Here is a 19,836-nt window from a genome sequence, read left to right as displayed (position 1 = left end):
CAGGTGGTGATGGATGGATGGTTTTTACTAAACTGTAATAAAACCATTGCCGAAAATATAATTCTACTTGTTCACCGGGGCATTAACACAGAGGATTTTTAAAAATACGGATCTGTTAGGAATCGTAGGTTGAGATATCAGATCATACATCTGTTTTTTTTAAATATTTGGCTTGGAAGGAATGTGAACAAAGCTTGAATTGCATTTCTCTGCGGGTGGGCAATGTGGTGGGTGAACAAAGTGGTACCATGATTGTAAATCAGACTTGACTTCAGGCAAAGGTGTGAGAGCTGCCTTCAGACCAGAGAACTATGGAAATGAAGATGACACCTACCAGACTGGCTGCTTTCTCTTCAGATTTTTATCACTGAAGCTCCGTGCACGAAAACTCATGTGCACATTGCTAAAAGGAGGTGATGTACATCTATTCCCTTCTGTGCCTATTGTTTTCGATTGTAAGGAAGTCACAATAGAATAAAAATCTGGATCTCTGCTCCAAAACGCTGTTGAGACTAGGTCGATTAAAATTGGTAAACTGAGATCATTTTTTTGTTAGATAAGGGAATATTAAGGGTTTAAAGGGAAAGGCAGGCAAATTGAGTTAAGATTCAGAATAGTTGTGTTTTAATTGAGTGGTGGAACAGGTTTGAGGGGCTGAATGGCATTGCCCCCCCATCCCACCCAGTGTTCCTCAATGCTTCAGTTGCCCCAGACAAGTATTTGTAGTTTACACTCAATGCAACGGAGCAACTCCCTGCAATTATCAGTCATGACTACATACCCCGTGAGCGGCAGTACCTGAGTCTCTGTACAATATATTTTTATAAGACTTAGATTTCATTGCGATTGAAGTGTGGAGGGGTTAGAATTCTGCATTTGCTGACTCACAGATTCACCCTTTGCCTCATCTTGAGACAAAACTGCCACTGAATTTCCCCAAACAGTTAACCTTCAAAATATCTTGTAGGGGGAACTGGAGGAGAAGAATTTCCATTTGGGAAGAACACTTAGAGCAGGAAGTTACCCAGAGTTACTTCGTTAGTTTATGCGGCTTAAAGGACCTTATTAGAGTGACGTTTTGTACTGTTGCTGATTGTTGACCCTTCGGTAACCAGTCTCAGAGCATGATTTGTAATATTGTGGCAAAGGCGACCTTAGACAGCTCAGTCAAGCAGTCCAGCAGGCGGAGAGAGGCCAGTCAGCTTTGCTTAATGTGTGTGCACTTGATTCAATTGTGAGGTGCTGAAGGGCAGAGGGAGGGAAGAGAGCGCTTTGAACACTGCCAATAAAGAGGGCTTGAAAGAAACAGATCGGGGCTTTTGTCCGTTTGTAAATTACATTGTTTTATGAGACTTGTAAAATGTTAACAGCTCCCAACATGGTGCAGTTGTAAGTGAGCCTGGAGTGCGCGGTCTCTCTCTCTCTCTGTGACAGGACTAAACCCTGGGACTTGCCGTTTGTTTCTGCAGCGGATATTTAAATATCTTCTAACCTCAAGTCCATCGCGGCATCAACATTATTGTGAGAACTGCGGCTGCAGACAACCACTTACAATAGCAATATTTCCTCCCAACTCGGAACTTTTGTTGTGACTTTCCCTGTATTTCCAAAGCCGGTTTGTTTTTTGTGTGGTTTTTGGTCAGGAGCGCGGCTAGTTTTGATTGAAATCGCAAGTATCTCGTAAAATTAAACAAAGACAACAACAGTAACCAAGCTGGCCCTCAGTCCTTGCTTGATGTTATTAACCATCCATTTATGGTAGGTTATAGCCCTCCCCCCCCAACTCACAAAACCATCTCACAACTCAGCCCTTTCTTTCCCTTTGAGGGTTGAAATCTGAGTGAAACAAAACTTGTCTGACTCACCCTCTCCCACAATGATTCCCCTTCCCTTTCCCCGTGTCCTTGCCAGAGCTTGTCCCCTCTGGCCAGAGGACACCAATCACTGCCCCAGTGTTAAATGTTGACACGTCTGGTGCTTGTCTGGTTTTGTCCAGTGGTATTATTTCTGTTGCTGCCTCCACCACCTCTGTCTGTCTGTCTCTCTCTCTCACACACACACACACACACACACATATATATATATAACGGTGTTTAATCGCCAGTGGATGTGAGATTCATTCCACAGACAGAAAGCCCGCCTTCCCCGATCTCTCTCTCTCCCCCCCTCCACCCCCACACACACTCCAGTTTCACTGCCGGGATGGATGCTGCCAAATGGCAATCGCCATGAGGACCACAGGCAGCTTGCTGGCTGTGGCCGCTCTGCTGGCCAGTACTGGGAGGTGGTGGCGCTTTGGCAGCGCTCTCTCCCGCAGCCTCGCAGCCGCCTGCCTCCAGAGCTCAGGCACCCTGGCACCGCTCTCCAAGCGGCCACACGGGCTCACCGAGTCCGGCCACAGGTGCCTGGTCTGGAGCGGGATCCCCAATTTCGTCGAGAGGTTCCCGAACAAAGGTCTGGGAGATCACAGCCACTGCCGCAATCCGGACGGACGCCTGAAACCCTGGTGCTTTATCAGAAATCACCGTGGAAGGATCGACTGGGGTTATTGCAACTGCAAACAGGGTGCGTACTGACACACATTTACTAAAGATAACTAGACAAGGTGCGGGACTCCTGTTAAAATTGCAGTGCTTAAGGTCCCTATGCGGTAGAAGTCACTGAAATGTGTATGGGCACTGCGGTGCAAACGCTCTTTTGGATTAAGCCATTCCCAATGGACAGAGGTGTGCACTATTGTTACTGTGTAATCTCGGGTACCTGACACACGACTATTGTAGTGGGTGAAACTGAACGACAACCGGATCAGATCTCTCACATTCAGTTGGAAACCTTGGAGCAGTAATTGACAGTAAAACAGCAATGAAAGGCAATAGAATAGCCCCTCGAGTTTGTTTAATAGCACCCGCAAGCTACTTGTACACTGATTTTGCGTCTTTCTCCAGTTTGGGAACCAAATGCCAGTTTGGCCATTACATTAGACACTTGCGCCGCTGACTTTTACAAGGGCTTGTCACATGGACAGGGGTTGGACACTCGCTGTGGTCAGTCCTTCGAAGATCTGCAGGTTGTGATTGCAAATGTTAGTTGTTAGAAAAGTCTCCCCCCAGCATTGGAAACATTTTATATAAAATAGATTTAATTTTAAAAAGAATGAGAATTGAACAAATTCATGTTTACTGTTAGTGGTTACCCCAGAAAATGAAATGTTTGCATTTAAAGGCTGCTACTATCTTGAATGCATTATGGTATTATGTAATGCAAAACATTTCCAGAAGAAACCAAGGCTCCCTTTATAGAACCAGAAAGTGATATACTTTTTCAAGTAGCATTAGGTTGTTCAAATGGAATGTGTTTTTGGCAAGATCTCATTTGTGCCATTTGTAAATGATATTTGGACATGTATATTGCTTCTGACCAGAGGTTTGGCTCCATAACCTGGAGCTGATGCTGTGGTCTCACTTCTTCACAGACATGTAACCCTATGGGCTATTTAGTGTTTCGTATGTTCATAGAATCAAAGAATTCCTACAGTGCAGAAGGAGGCCATTTGGCCCATTCGGCCTGCACCGACAACAATCCCACCCCATCCCTGTCACCCCACATATTTACCCTGCTATTCCCTCCCAAAACTAGGGTCAATTTAACATGGCCAATCCACCTAACCTACACATCTCTGGGCTGTGGGAGAAAACCAGAGCACCCGGAGGAAACCCATGCAGACACAGGGAGAACATGCAAACTCCACAGAATTGAACCCAGGTCCCTGGAACAATGAGGCAGCAGTGCTAACCACTGTGCCACCGTGCCGCATATGCTCTCTTAAATGTTTGAGTGCTAAGTGTTAGCAAAGGCAGGATTAACTTTAAGCAACTGTCTTATGTTTGAAAATACTTTGAATCGACACCCTTCATTTTCTCATAGCCATTTCCTCCACAATATGGCTGCTCATCATCTGTCTTTGTAATCCAAACCACTGGTGTATAAAAGACAGTCACCCACATTGCTCAGAAACAAGAGTGCCGGAGATTCTTCTGTCAGCTGTCCAATCCCCATAAGCTTTGCAGGGAATAACATTGAATATTCAGCACTGAACTAGATCAGTTAGAATTATTCCATGCCTGTGTTTATGCTCTACATACACTTCCTCACCCCCTTCATCTAATCCTATCATCACAACCTTTGATTCCTTCACCCTGCATATGTTTATCAAGGTTCCACTTAAATGCATCAATATTATTCACTGTTAACCATTCATTGGACAAAATAAATTATCCTGAATTCCCTATTTCATTTATTTTTGACTATCTAATGCTTATGACCTCTGGTTTGGGCCTCTACCAACATTGGACAAATCTTCTTAATATCTACCCAATCAACCCTTACTCTAAAGAGCCTTATCTTTTCTAGAGAAAAGAGCCTCTTATTGCTTTCCTCATCCATCACCTGCCGTGATCATTAGCCCTTCCTCGATCCACAGTCTTTCCTGCAATCTCTAACATTCCCACGAGACCGCCCTACTTCTTCTCCAGGTTCTCTTTGATCTTTCCATCACCCCAATTCCAAGGATCATGCTGCCCCTCTACCGACCCCCCACCCCCCTCACCATTTCTACACTAACAAGCGCTAAACTTACCTGATACTCATTACAGCCTTTTACAGGGAGAAATTCCTTGCCCGACAGGTAGCCACGTTAGGTAGATTGTCCATGCTAAATTGTTCCTTAGTGTCAGGAGCATTAGCAATGCAAATACATGGGGTTATGGGGATAGGACCTGGGTGGGATTATTGTCGGTGCAGGCTTGATGGGTTAAACAGCCTCCTTCTGCACTGTAGGGATTCTATGATTCTAAGTATGTCACAGGAAACCCAGCTTTCTTGGTTTTCAGACCATGATCCCTCCTCCAGCTCTGAAATCAAAATCACTGAAAACTGATGCCTTACTTTCCAAGTAGTACGTGGCCTCCTTATTCTTGCAAAATACACCACTGCACACTTATCTCTAGTAAAATTCCTTTGCCGCTCACATGCCCATTCTGCAGGTTTATTCATGTTTTCTTGTATCATGCTGCAATCTTCTTCATATTAACCATACCTCCAGCTTGGTGTCATCCCCCCAATATTGGAATTGTACTTTAAAATGATTTATTGCTGCACAGTTTTCAAATAAATGGTTCAGCCAAGAATTGTGAAAGCATCCCAAATGGGCAGGGAGATTCAAGAGACCAATAACCTTGATAGGACTTGACGCTCTCCTTTCCCTTACTAGTTCATCAGCTGAGGAACTGCTGATTTGCAGCAATGCTTAAGGTACCCAGTCTACAAACAAACAATGGCTAATGAGCACTGCATTCACATTACAGAGTGCGCAAAGATCTTTTTGCCTTACTTTGAAATGACCTATCTAACCTGTTTTGATCAACTGTTCTAAGCCAAAAGGCTGTCCAATTTATTGGCCCTGATTTTGCAGTTAGTGGTGAAGGAATGGTGTTCACTACTCATTATGATGACATGTGCCAATAAGCATTTCTCAGGTTTTTAGGTGGCAGCTTATTGTCGCTGGATGTCTGATTCAGCGTAGTGCCCTTTACAGGGATCTGGGACATGTCTGAACAGGAAAAGCACCAGGCCTCTTCTACCTATCACACTGAAGAATCCCCACTGAGACATGTGGGCCTTGATTTTAAGTTCCAGACACATTGGGAGTGGGGGATCTGATGGTGCATGGGAAATCTGGATGCAGGGTTACTGTCAGTGGCATTTTAATTGAGTTAATGCAATGCCATTATATCTCTTGATTTACCAACCAATTAGCTTCAGTGAGCTTGATGACGACCCACATTTCAACTCCAAATGTGATATTTGATGAGCTTTGGAGTTGGGAACAGAACGGAAGGGATTAGCAGAATGGAATTTATTGCCTCAATTTTACTGCCACGCCCACCCAAGGCTCATACGATCCCGCCTGAGGCCAAATGAGAATGCCGTTCTGTGAGCCTCGCCCGCCCCGATTCTGGTGCGGGCAAGGCGGTAAAATTCCTGCCGTGCACATGTGTTCAAAGGTGACATCTTGTTTCAGTGGCAGCTGCCTGTATGTGATGCTAGGGGCTCAAAGGAGGGAGTGTTTCCTTCTGATGGGAGGAAGTGAAACAAAGAACGTATTTTATCTATGAGGTCAGGAATGGGAGCATGGTGTCATCACCCATGTCAGGCCATTTCATGCCATAGGCAGAACAAAGGTGAGTACAGTGGAACTTTCAACCACATCCTGATGTGTGTATTACACCAAACCCCTCATTCTAACTTTACACCTACTCCAGCATATCATTCCATATGCCAATGTACCGGCAAGGTACATCCATCCCTTTCAGTCTTTGCACTTCCTCACATCCTGACCTGACACCCACTGTCATCTTATGCATTGCCCTTCATCTTCATCATTTTCATCATCAACAAATACTCTCCATCTATTCGACATATACCATTACTCTCACGTATAGGCCTCCTCTTTTCCTCATTGCAGAAGAAGAGACCTTGGAACAGGATGGAGAAGCAGAAAACCGGTGATGGCCATCCAAACACCTCTCAACTGCCAGCTTCAGAGGAGGGGGAGGCACATCAGCCCCTCTGTTTTGGGGCATCTGTTTTGGGGAGATGGGGACTTTCCGGCCACCTGGTGGCAGAATTAAAAATCCGACAATCACATGGCTGGTGTCAGGAGTGAGTGAAATATGATCATGTGCTTAATGATCACTATTGCCATGAGAGTTCTCATTTATGTTTATAATCTCCCACAGGGCCCTCAAGCATCCTGCTGGAGGTGCCCCAGGTATATAGTGACAACAACTCCTCAGAGGAGGCCACTCTGAGGGTGCACCATCACAGGATACATGTAGGCCATGCAGCAGCTCAGATACTCACACTTTGATGGGACCAGTAAGGCACATAGTTGGGTTTTCATCCAATGACTCCCACATCACAAGTGAACAAGAGCAGATGGCAGAGCCACGGACAGCAGTGGAGAGTTCGCAGGTGGGATTTTACGACCTTGCTCGACCCGAGGCTGGAAAATCCCGCCCGAGATCAACGGATATTTCCATTGTTCGCCCCTTCCCCGCTCCGATTCCGTGGCGGATGAGGCAATAGAATTCCGGCACACATCACATTCCAAGCTTTACTCAGCTGGATGAAGCTGCTGTACCAAAGGGATTGTCGATGCATAGAATACTAGAGCAGCAGCAAATAAAATGTTATATATTGTCAGGCGTGTCAGCTCCACCGTGTACGATTGCAATGAGATTGGATGAATCCAGCTTGTGCATGAGTGGTACGATGTCACAGGCCTTCATTATGTTGGCTTTGAGAGAGTGGCAATCTGCATGGAGCATCAAATACAGCAATAACAGGACTGCATGCAGGCTTTTTATGGTTGCACGCCAGCCGCCCACTGATAGAGTGGAAATGAATATTTCTGGGTGAACTGGAGGTTCCTAAATTGGCATCTGCAAGAAGCAAACCAGAACTGCAAATCTGAGCACCAACGTGGTGGCAAAGGCAATGTAATTGCCCACCCTGGAAAACAAGCCATCAGTCATGTGAGATCCTGAACCTATCTTCAGCAGAGCATTGGATGAATCCAGAAGCAAAGGAATTAAAGACTGTGATGGCTTTGACAGCCACCGGCAAAGCACGTTCACTAGATCACCATAACAACAGATCTGGTCCAGCTAACCAAAGACCTTACCAATCCACATGCTGCTCACGTTCTGTCGTGCCAGCCTTTATGGCCAAGACCTTGCCAAGGAATAACAGCAGAGACCTTGTGGCAGCAGGAATGGAATGGAACTAACACACCACCATTAAAAACCACTTCCTCCTCACAGATTCCACAGCCTGCCCACCCAGCTTCAACCTGCCACACCAACATTGAGCGCTTCTCAACTGTTTCTGTCCTGGCTAATGGCTTTACGCAGCAAATGGGCACAAGTGGGGCCTTGCAGGGAACCTGCTGCTGTGGTGCAACCCAATCAATAACTTATCGAATCATAGAATCCTGACAATGCAGAAGGAGGCCAATTGGCCCATCGAGTCTGCACTGACTCTCTGACAAAGTATCTTACCCAGGCCCTATCCCCGTAACCCCACATATTTACCTCACTAATTCCCCATCTTGGGACACTAACAGACAATTTAACATGGCTAATCCACCTAACCGGCGCATCTTTGAATGAAGAAACCTGAGAACCCAAATGAGAATGTGCAAGCTCCAGTCAGACAGTCATCCAAGGCTGGAATTGAACCTGGGTCCCTGACGCTGTGAGGCAGCACTGCCAACCACGGTGCCACCGTGCTGCCCCATCATTGAGGATCAACCATAATCTTACTAAATGGTGCAGCAGGCTCCAGAGGCCATCTGGCCTATTTCTGTTTCTACTTCTTATTAAAGCTTCAAAATGAAGAAATAGACAAATCTTCAAAGTTATCGAAACCTGCTGGTGGTGGAGGGAGGAGACATCGGGGCTTGCCCGGAGAGGTTTGGATGGCCAGCGATCGTGGGGTGGGGGCGTCGGAGGCGCAACGATGCAGGGTCGTGGGGCTGGCCAGCGATCGAGAGGCCAGCAGTGCAGGGCTACTGCACAAGAAATAGGCCAGACTGCCCCTGGAGCCTGCTACACTATTTAATAAGATTGTAGTAAACCTCTTAGCAGAAGTACCGTGAACAAAACCTTTCACAGGAATACCCATGAACACACCTGTAAGATTTCAGTAATTTCCTGCTCGATATTTAACTCCCACAATTGCCCACGCATTTCGGTTTTGCTTGCACTGGCTAGTTCCAGGAAGCCAAGGAAGCCTTAGGATCTACAGTTACATTGCAAAAGTGTGTTAATTTGGCTGTAATTGAGCAATTAATATATCAAAATTTCAAGAGCATTGCTTGCACACACCTGTGGTTAAATGCAGAGACTGATGTGTGAGTGGGTGACACAGGGTCAATTTTTTTCAATCCCAGCCACCCACCCTTCAGACCATTCCCAAATCCACAGGGTCCTCTAATTTCAAATTCAGCCCAATTTATCTAACCCAAGAAGTATAGACCAAGAGCTATAAGTTAGATTAAATCAGGCGCAGAAAATGAAATAAAGCGAAAGAAAGATTGAATTAAGGGAGAGAAGTAAAAAAGGCAGCGGTAAAAGTAAAAAAATAAACTTCTACAGCGGGATTCTCCAAGCGGGCTCGCCTGAAAACCGGAGAGTCCTGACTTCAATGGGCCTTTACATGGTTTGCACCCCACCCGCTAGAATTCCAGTGGTGTGCGGGATGGTAGAGTTCCAGCCTTAAAATCATCCAATGAGGTACAAATTCTGAAGAAATATGACAGCACAGATGTAAAATTAAATTGGCATATCCAGAAAGATTGTTTGACAGTAATTAAGACTTATCACATTATTGAGACAAATACCACAAAATGTGAAGAGTGTTTCTCCATAACTTTGATCATACATACACCTAAGGTAATTTTAAAAATCCCAGCAGATAGATTGGAAGTCAAAGCAAACCCATAGATCATCTTCAGGTTTATGAAGGTGTTGTGGAATTAGAAATTACAAAAGTATTAAGTGAAAGTTGCGCAGAATACCAGCGAGAGATGTCCACCTTCTTTGTGGACAATGGAAAAGCTTTCGGCCTGGTGAACTGCAAAAGCTGTCGAAAGTGCTGGAGGCAATCAGAGTTAACCAGAAAAAATAACAGAATGGCCCATAACTTCCTGACCCATAACTTCCTGGTTCCCCAGCGTTGCATTTAGGGGGAACCTAATGATGCGCTGGGAATTTCCTCTTGAGAATTGTCACATAAGGGTTTATCCAGCAATTGCCCAGAAGGGCTAACTTCCTCTGGACAATTGCACTGGACTGGGAACCATCCAACAGAAGCGGTTTAAATCAGATGGTTCTGCCAGTTATACCCTGATAGTTAGTCTGATAGAGTTAGAAGGGAAAATATAGGGGACGATTCTCCCAAAAATATTCTAAGTGCTGAATTCGCGTGAAAACTGGAGTAACTCACATTGATTTTTTTTGCGTGATCTTCAGAACAAATCTCCTGCACTCTGAGCACCGTAGAGTACCCTAGTGAGATTCACGATGAAAATCTGGTGGCTAATTCCAGCTGGAGAGGCTGGCAGCATAGCGCTAAGCGGGACACTGCGCATGCACTGGTCTGCCAGCACCGAGATTGGCACATGCGCAGTAGCCCTGCACTGCTGGCCTCCTGTTCACTGGCCAGCTCGATCGCTGGCCAGCCTCATGACCCTGCATCGCTGCACCTCTGACCCCACCCCCCACCCCCTGATTGCTGGCCATCTGGACTTCTCTGGGCAAGTCCCGATGTCTCCTCTTCCACCCCATCCCGGCAGCTCCGGTCTCCCCACCTGCCCCCCACCCATGGTCTCGATGCTCCCACCAACCCCCCCACCCCCCCACCCTGCAGACCTGACTCTCCCCTCCCCCAGGAGCCCAACCCCTCCCAGCAGACTAACTCCCCTCTCCACCTGGATGGCCAACCCCGATCACCCCCTTGCCTCCCTTTGACACTGATCCCCATGCAGAGTGGCAGCGGGACCCACCATGCCCCACCGATTGCCCCATAGGCCCCTCCCCCAATAGGACTTGCCCCCTCTAGCCACACCCCTTTGATGCTGCCCGTGCCTGGTGGATATTGCCAGTTTGCCCCTTGGGCAGTGTCGTGGGGCCAGACTGGCACTGCCCAGGGGGCATCCCATCCTTACCCCGACCACCTGGTGGGAGGGGAGGGGCTCCATAGTATCTGTTCCCTCCAGCGGAGTTGGCTGCCTGTTCCCCATTAGTGGAAAGCAGGAGCAAACCCCGCTGGAGTGAACCACTCCCAGCAGGGAGGGAGATGCTAGCGGGCCTGAAGACTTCTGTCCCAGGCCCACTAATGATAGGGAAGTTGAAATGTAAATATGGAAATCAACTTCGTGACGATTTCTAAAAACCCTGGAGCCAGAGATGCGCAGTGGGCCGGGAGAATCACCCCCATACTTCTAACTTCAGAGTAACTATCTAAACGCCCAGGCCAACCTCACAGGGGCCCCACCACACCTCCCCCACTCCAACCGTTGGTCCAGGACCCCCCTGCTGGTCTAACCACCTCTCCTAGTCTGGCCCCCTCTCCCACTCCGACACCGCCCCCCCCCGCCCCGGCCTTCAGCTCCGGTCAGACCACCCTTCCGGCCCCGACCCCCCCACTCTGGGCTGGAAACCCCTGCCCCCTCTCCTCCTCTCTCTGGCCCAGGCACTGGGCTGGGCATTGCCCATCCATGTCATGCACCAACTGGGGGCTGTACCTCACTGTGGTCATCATGAGTGATTTTTGCTTTTGAAAACCAGTAGTGATTTGTGCCGTGGTGACCTCATACTGCTGGCAGGGGGAAGGATAGAAAGGGCGTGAACCTGATTATGTCACCGGCATGGGGTGTGGAGAAGATCTGAAATTGAGATCTCACCCTCACAAATCCCGTTTTCGGCCGCTTGCAAGACACAGCGGACATTACAGGTGACCAAATGTTTTATCAGAGAGATGTTTTTTTAAGGAGTGGCATAAAGCAGGAAAGAAAGGAGAGAAGTGGAGGTGGGAATTTCAGAACTTGTGGCCACAATGGTGGCATGAGTACAGGCCAGAAATGGATGAGCACAAGTAGCTTGGAGTGTTGTAGGACTTGAGATTACAGAGGTGGGTATTGGGGGAGGAGTGGAAGGTTAGGGGAATGAGGCCACGGAGGGATTATAAAATGTGGATCGGAATTTTAAAATCAAGGGGGAAAGCTGAGCGGGCAGGGGGTGGGATTTTCTGGTTTAGGGGCGAACGTGGCCAGAAAATCCCACACAAGCAGCGGGATTTTACGACCTCACTCGGGCAAGGCTCGTAAAATCCCACCCAAGGCCAATGGAGAATTCTGTTCTGCGAGTCTCGCCCATCCCGATTCCGGGGCGGGCGTGGCGATAAAATTCTAGCCAAGGTCTCGGTATTTTTTTATTGGGAACCAATGTTCATCAGTGAGCATTGGTGAATGGGGCGTTGAATGTTAAGATGTGGGCAGATGAGTTTTAGATGACCTCGAGTGAGATTTTCTGTGTAACCCGCTATGTGTTTCACTGCATTATCTTCTGGTCCCACCGTTGTCAACGGGGTTCCCCGTTGAATGCACCGCTCGCTGCTGTGTAACCTGCAGCGGGGTGTGCCTCGGTGGGATTGGAAGATCCCACCGACGTGAACGGCCGTAAAGTCCCGGTCCTCATGTTTAGGCGGCATGTGGGAGACATAGTCAGGAGTGAAGTGGAATAGTCAAGTCTAGAGTTAATACAGGCATGAATGTGGGTTTCAGCAGCAGATGAGCTGAGATGGGGTTAAGTAAGTTGATGTTATGCAGGTGGATCTTAATAATGGTGAAAATATGCGGCCAAAAGCTCGTCTTGGGGTCAAATGTGACACCAAGGTTGCAAGCAGACTGATTAAATCTCAAACTGTTGCCAGTGAGAGGGATAAAATCTGTTGCTAGGGAATGGAGTTTGGAGCAAGGACTGAAAACAATAGCTTCAGCCTTCTCAATGTTTAATTGGAGTAAATTTCTGCTCAGCCAGTGCTAAATGTCAGGAAAACATTGGCTGATAATTTTGCCACAGTGGAAGAGTGGAGAGAGGTGGTGGTGAAGTAGGGTTGGGTGTCCTCAATGTACATGTGAAGACTAATGCTCTACTTTTGGATGATGTCACCAAGGGGCAGCTTGTAAATCAGAAATTGGAGGAAGCTAAGGGTAGATCCTTGAGGGACATAAGGGCTAACAGTGTGAGAGCAGGAAGAGAAGCCATTGTAAGATTCATTTATTCACACATGCCATAGAAGTCAACTACAAAAACACGTCACCATGCCTTTTTAAATTCATTTTGAATATACAAATGTATCAGGTGAAATGTAAACCACATTCTTAAAAATAAGTTATCGTCAATAATCTATTATCACTGATAGAGAAAAGAACAATTATCCTGCATATGTTTCCTAAATGCATCTACAATTCAAGGATTTCTTTTCAGAAGGGTGTACTGGATAAATAAACTTCAGTCAATGTATAAGTTCAGATCAGGTCCTTCCATAGGCAGTGATTCACACTGATTCATTTTACAGGCAGACAGAACATGATTTACACTAACTCCTTCTGTAAGCAGATACAGCAAAATTCACATCAGTCATATCAGGGGAGATAGTGGTGTCATGGTTATGTTCAGGCTATTGCTTAAGGGACATAGGTTTAAACTGCACCCAGGCAGCTGGCGACATTTAAATTCAATTAATAAATCTGAATATAACGCTAGTCTCAGTAATAGTGATCAGGAAACTATGTCGATTGTTGTAAAAAAAACTCTAATTCACAAATGTCTTTTGATTTGATTTGATTTATTATTGCCATGTGTATTAGTATACAGTGAAAAGTATTGTTACTTGCATGCTATATAGACAATGCATACCATTCATAGAGAAAGAAAGGAGAGAGTGCAGAATGTAGTGTTACAGTCATAGCTAGGGTGTAGAGAAAGATCAACTTAGTGCGAAGTAGGTCCATTCAAATGGCTGATGGAAGCAGGGAAGAAGCAGTCCTTTAAGGAACAGAATCTACCATTTTTACCTAGTTTGGTCTACATGTGAGACCAGACCCACAGTAATGGGATTATTTCTTCACTGCCCTCTGAAATGGGCAACAAATGCTGGTACTGCCAGTGATGCCCATATCCCGACAACATTCAACAGCCTGGGAGCTACCATTGACCAGAAACTGGACTAGCCATATAAATACTGTGGCTGCAAGAACAGGTCAGAGGCTGGGAATTGTGCAGTGAGTAATTCACCTTCTGATTCCCCAGAGCCTATCCAGCATCTGCAAGGCAGATGTCAGGAATGTGATGGAATACTGTTCACATGATTGGTTAAGTGCAATTCCAACAATACTCAAGGAGCTTGACACCATCCGGGACAAAGCAGCTCACTTGATCAGCATTCCATCCACCACTTTAAACCTTCCCTCCCTCCACCACCTACACACAGTGGCAGAAGTGTGCACCATCTACAATATGCATTGCAGCAATTTGCTAAGGTACCTTCAACAGCATTTTCCAAACCTGTGAAGAAGGACAAGGGTAGCAGATGTTCGGGAACACCATCATAGGAACATTGGAATTAGGAGCAGAAGTAGACAACTTCTGCTTCACCGTTCAATTAGGTCATGGCTTCCTGGTCTCAAATCCACCTCTCCGCCTGTTCCCCATATCCCTTTATCCCTTTTTTCATTAGAAATATATCTACCTCCTTCTTGAAACAATTCAACGATTCAGACCCTACTGTGAGGTAGCGAGTTCCACAAATTCACCACCCTAGCGAGAAGTTTTTCCTCCTCATTTTATTTCTAAATCTACCGCCTCTCAACTTGTGACCTCTTGTTCATGATTGCCCCATAAGAGGAAACATTTGGTCTACATTTACTTTATCAATCCCTTTTAAAATTTTATGTATCACGATCAGATCCCCTTTCATCCTTCTAAGATTCAGCGAACATAAGCCCAAGCTGTTTAATCTCTCCTCATAAGTCAAACCCTTTCATCCCCAGAATCAATCTGGTTAACTTCCTCTGAACTGCCTCCAATGCCACCACATCTTTCCTCAAATAAGGAGACTAAAACTGGACACAATACTCCAGATGTGGTCTCATTAACATGCTATACAATTGCAACAACACTTCTCTACTTTTATACTCCAGTCCTTTTGCAATAAATGCCAACATCCCATTTGCTTTTTATATTACATGCTGCACCTGCATACCGACTTTCTGTGATTCATGAACATAGACACCCAGATCCCTCTGCCCGGATGCATTTTTAATCTGCTTTCCATTTAGGTAATAATCTGCCTTTCTTTTTTCCTGCCAAAATGGATAACCTCACACTTATCCACATTAAATTCCATCTGCCAAATTTTGGCCCATTCTCCTAGCCTATCTATCCTCATCACTGCCTGCTCTCCTACCTATTTTAGTATCATCCACAAATTTTGCTATGTTACACTCTGTCCTTGCTTGCAGATCATTTATATAGATTGTAAACAGTTGAGGTCCAAGGAATGATCCCTGCGGCACTCGCTAGTTACTTCTCCAGCCAGAGAAGAATCCATTTATCCCGACCATTTGCTTTCTGTCAGTCAGTCAATTCACAATCCAATCTCGTACTCTACCCCCAGTCCCCTGCGATCTCACCTTCTAGATCAGGTTTTTATGCGGCACCTTGTCAAATGCCTTCTGGAAGTCTCGATATACCACATCCACAGATTCCCACTACCTACCTTGCTGGTTATGTCATCAAAGAACTCACCAAGTATGACTTACCCTTCATAAAACCATGCTGACAATGGGGGATTGAGCTTTGTCTTTCCAAATGCTCAGTCATCTCTTCCTTAATGATTGGTTCTAGCAACTTCTCCACCAAAGAGGTCAAGCTAACTGGCCTATAGTTTCCTACTTCTTGCCTCCCTTTTTGAATACTTTTTGTCACATTAGCATGTTTCCAATCCACCGGGATCATACCTGTATCCAAGGAATTTTGAAATATCAGAATTTCTTTTTGCATCCACTATCTCAGCTGCCACCTCCTTTAATACCCTAGGGTGCAGGCCATCAGGTCCCAGAGATTTATCTGCTTTTAATCCCATTGCTTATTCATTACCTTCTTCCTAGTGACAGTTATTGCACCAAGTTTCTCTGCACTAACTACAGTGTTTGGAAAGTCTTCATTGTTCTTTACCAGTGCCACTTGTAAACTCCTCTCCAAGTCACACAGCAGCCTGACCTGGAACCATTTTGCTGTTCCTTTACTGTTGGTGGGTTAAAATCCAGGCACTCCCTCTCGAACAGCACATGGACTTCATCCGTTCAAGAAGGCAGCTCACCACACCTTCCTAAAGGCAGTTAGGGATGGGCAATAAACATTGGCCAAGCCAGCGACATCCACAGGAAAGAATAATGTAAACATTTCAGGCCAACTCCTGTTTCTTGTAGGCATGGTTCAGATGAAACCATTCTACAGTCAGCTTTGCACATCACAACATTTATGTCAGCTGTGATGATTTTGAAGGTTTTGTGTTAAGGCTTCATGCCCACTGACATTGTAATTGGGACTGTTTCATTTGAATACATTTTGACACAGCTGGAACAGATTTGAACATAAAATTCCAGATTGAAATGTTTATTATTCCAACGCATTTCCAGTTCTTAAGGTGCATTTTTATGTTAACTTTCTTAAAAACAATTAGTTAAAACATTTCACTTTACATATTGCAACAATAGTCCTCAAAGTAAATAATGCTTCATGTAGTTTTTAAATAGAACATGAGCAGTAAGAAATCTGAGGTGTAAAAATAAGCCATTGTGTACAGAGCACATATCTGTAAATGAGCATGATATACTATGTCACTAACAGTGGTGTATGAAACGTTTTATACCACAATTTTAAAAATGTCAAAATGAAAGTTTGGAGACACTGCAATATAGCGATGCATTTATTTTCTGGTATATTTTGAAAAAGAAAATACCACACATTAGCTGAGATAGACACAAGAGAAAAGCTGCCGCATGTACTCAAGTTTAATTGTTTAATATGCATGTTCTGAAAATAAAGCACAGCTCCTCAGTAGATAGTTGCTTAATCTGTTGTTAATTTTCAATGTGTTTTTGTTTTTTTAAAAGTGTAAGAGTGATTTTAAAGAAGTGCATGGTTGTTAGTGACACTGAAACATTTTCTTCTCCTGCTTAAAAATAGCAATCTTCATATTTAAGTGAAGTCAAAACTAAAATGTGTTTTCTAGTATTGAAATTCATTCATAAAAAGTAAATTTCCTGTAAATTTATATTACACAAATTAAAGCTAAAGGCATTTGTAGCACTTGTGTACAAATATATTTGTAGCTATGAGGACTAGTTGAGACAACAGATTAAAGAGCCACTTTGTAAGTACAGAGACTGGAGCTTGAGTCTAGCCCAAAATCAATGGGATAAAGACTTTCCCTGTCTACTGACTGTAAAGACAATTAGTGAACTGAATTTGAGCAGTCTCAGTTTAGTCCCAGTGGGCCCCTGTGCACAGAACAATGTTGCCCATAATTCAGCAGAATTGACATGGAATTGATAATTTCAGACAGGCTACAAAAACAGTTCCTGTGGAGAAATTGGATACCAGACTAATGCATGCGGAAACACGTGGGTGCTGAGATATGAGTGGAAAAAGTGGCTAAATGTTCCATTGCCTTTATTGGAATGACTCACATTGAGAAGTGAATATTACCTTCCCCACCACCTTGTTCAAAAATTGTAGTTTCTTTTTTTGAAAAGTACTTTACTGATATTCAAATATTTATATGAAGTTGTTTTGTATCGGCCCAGATTTTGCTGGAAAGGGTATCTATCAGCATTTGCAGTTACCTATACTCATCTTTGCACCCTTCTGCTGAAAACATTACTGACCAAGTTGTTTAAAATGCGAGTCCATTATGGTGCTGTGAGGAAAATAGGGTACCTGGGACCTAAGTGAAAAGGGAAAGCAATGGGATGGCAGGAATTCACTGGCCTTTCATGCCTGCGGGATTCTCCAGTCTTGCCACCAGTGTACCCCGACCCACGGATTTCACAGCGACATGGGGTGACATCAATGGGAAATTCCATTGATGGGGTGGGACCAGAGAATCCCACCACAAGCAAACAGCACAGCACCTTCCACCGCTGGGAAACACATGGCTGGGAGGCCAGAAAATCTCGCCTATTATCTCTTCAATGGATCAGATTCAAGGATTCAGAAATAAACTGACAAAGGAATGAGACGTATATGTAAATTAGGGTGAGCAAAATCAATGTCAGAAAGAAAAATAGCAAGAGGGAAAGAAAGACTTGATTAAGAGAGAGAGAAAATAGACAGGAAGGAAAAGGAAGAATATTTTAATTTAAAAAAAAATTATATTTTTAAAATTTCCAACAAAACTTCCTGAAGGAATGAAACTCCGCATTTGTAAAAGTAAATTTTCTGTTTCAGAGAGGTTGGTGGGAAATAAACTGACCACATTGTTAAAAAGACACTTGCATTTGTAATGGCAAGATTTCACTTTCTGTGGTGAATTTAGTTCATATCTACCTTGTAAATACTGCAATTTCCTGATGTTGAATACATTCCATGGTCAGGCAAATTGAGACATGCTGTTTTCGCAAAGCTAATGGTTGGTTGCAACTCAAATAGAAACTTTCAGATATTAACACTTAAGTGTGCATCTTCGAGCCTGAATTCGCTGCAGTATTTATACATAAATGATGCTGAGCACATTTAGTCTCACTGTTATTTTGAAACCAAAATCCAGCTCATTATGCATTTCATGAAGAAAATCTGTTAATTTATTGAATTATCTTTAGTCATGTCATCAGTGTCAGTTGAGGTAATTTCCTTACGTACTTGTGGTAAAAGCCAAACGCTGACAAGCCTCTTCACGTTGAGGAAATATAACAAATTATGTAAGCCGCATGGAGCGATGAAATAAATAGGGGGCATCAAACATACCATCCAGAGTTACTATTTGTGAATCATGACATAGGTAAGGGCGGCACAGTGACACAGTGGTTAGCACTGCTGACTCACAGCGCCAGGGTCCCGGGTTCAAACCCCGGCTTGGGTCACCGACTGCGTGGAGTTTGCACATTCTCCCCGTGTCTACGTGGGTTTTCTCCGGGTGCTCCAGTTTCCTCCCACAGTCCAAAGATGTGTGGGTTAGGTGGATTGGCCATGCTAAATTGCCCCTCAGTGTCAGGAGGACTAGCTAGAGTAAAGGTATGGGGTTATGGGGGTAGGGCCTGGGTGGGATTGTGCTCAACGCAGGCTTGATGGGCCGAACAGCCTCCTTCTGCACTGTAGGATTCTATGATTCTAAGGTGCAATGCAGTGTCAGCAGAAACCATTAAAATGTTTACAGGCCGGTGAGCTTTAGATCAGTGGTAGGGAAATTATTGGAGAGGATTCTTCGAGAAAGGATTTATTCCCACTTGGAAGTAAGTGGACGTACTAGTGAGAGGCAACATGGTTTTGTGAAGGGGATGTTGTGTCTCGCGAACTTGATCGAGTTTTTTGAGGAAGTGACGAAGATGATTGATGAGGTAGGGCAGTGGATGTTGTCTACATGGACTTTAGTAAGGCCTTTGACAAGGTCCCTCATGGCAGACTCCGTGCAGAAGGTGAAGTCGCATGGGATCAGAGGTGAGCTGGCAAGGTGGATACAAAACTGGCTCGGTCAAAGAAGACAGAGGGTAGCAGTGGAAGGGTGCGTTTCTGAATGGAGGGCTGTGACAAGTGGTGTTCCTCAGGGATCAGTGCTGGGACCTTTGCTGTTTGTAATATATATAAATGATTTGGAGGAAAATGTAACTGGATTAATTAGTAATTTTGCGGACGACACAAAGATTGGTGGATTTGCGGATAGCGATGAGGACCATCAGAGGTTACAGCAGGATATAGATCAGTTGAAGACTTGGGCAGAGAGGTGGCAGGTGGAGTTTAATCCAGACAAATGTGAGGTGATGTATTTTGGAAGATCTAATACAGATAGGAAATATACAGTAAATGGCAGAACCCTTCAGAGCATTGATAGGCAAAGGGATTTGGGTGTACAGGTACACAGGTCACTGTAAGTGGCAATGCAGGTGGAGAAGGCAGTCAAGACGGCATACGGCATGCTTGCCTTCATCGG

At 44.9% G+C, this 19,836-nt stretch overlaps 1 protein-coding gene across 6 annotated transcripts in view; it reads left to right on the top strand.

Moving 5' to 3' along the window:
- The first annotated feature begins 2,184 nt into the window (after positions 1–2,184).
- prss12 (serine protease 12) overlaps positions 2,185–19,836 on the top strand; it is a 130,910-nt gene continuing 113,258 nt past the window's right edge. For 3 of the 6 annotated variants that reach the window (XM_078213812.1, XM_078213811.1, XM_078213810.1), the window contains exon 1: positions 2,228–2,565. In XM_078213812.1, the coding sequence (XP_078069938.1) occupies positions 2,229–2,565 (337 nt within the window). In that variant the 5' untranslated portion in view covers position 2,228. Of the gene's footprint in view, positions 2,566–19,836 lie in introns of all 6 variants that reach the window. The other 3 variants (XM_078213814.1, XM_078213813.1, XM_078213815.1) reach the window with 2 other exon arrangements.

Source organism: Mustelus asterias, chromosome 1 (assembly GCF_964213995.1).
Source record: "Mustelus asterias chromosome 1, sMusAst1.hap1.1, whole genome shotgun sequence".
In the NCBI taxonomy this organism is placed as follows: domain Eukaryota; kingdom Metazoa; phylum Chordata; class Chondrichthyes; order Carcharhiniformes; family Triakidae; genus Mustelus; species Mustelus asterias.
The sequence above is the reverse complement of the archived record's forward strand: the minus strand, read 5'-3'. Positions and strand labels throughout refer to the sequence as shown.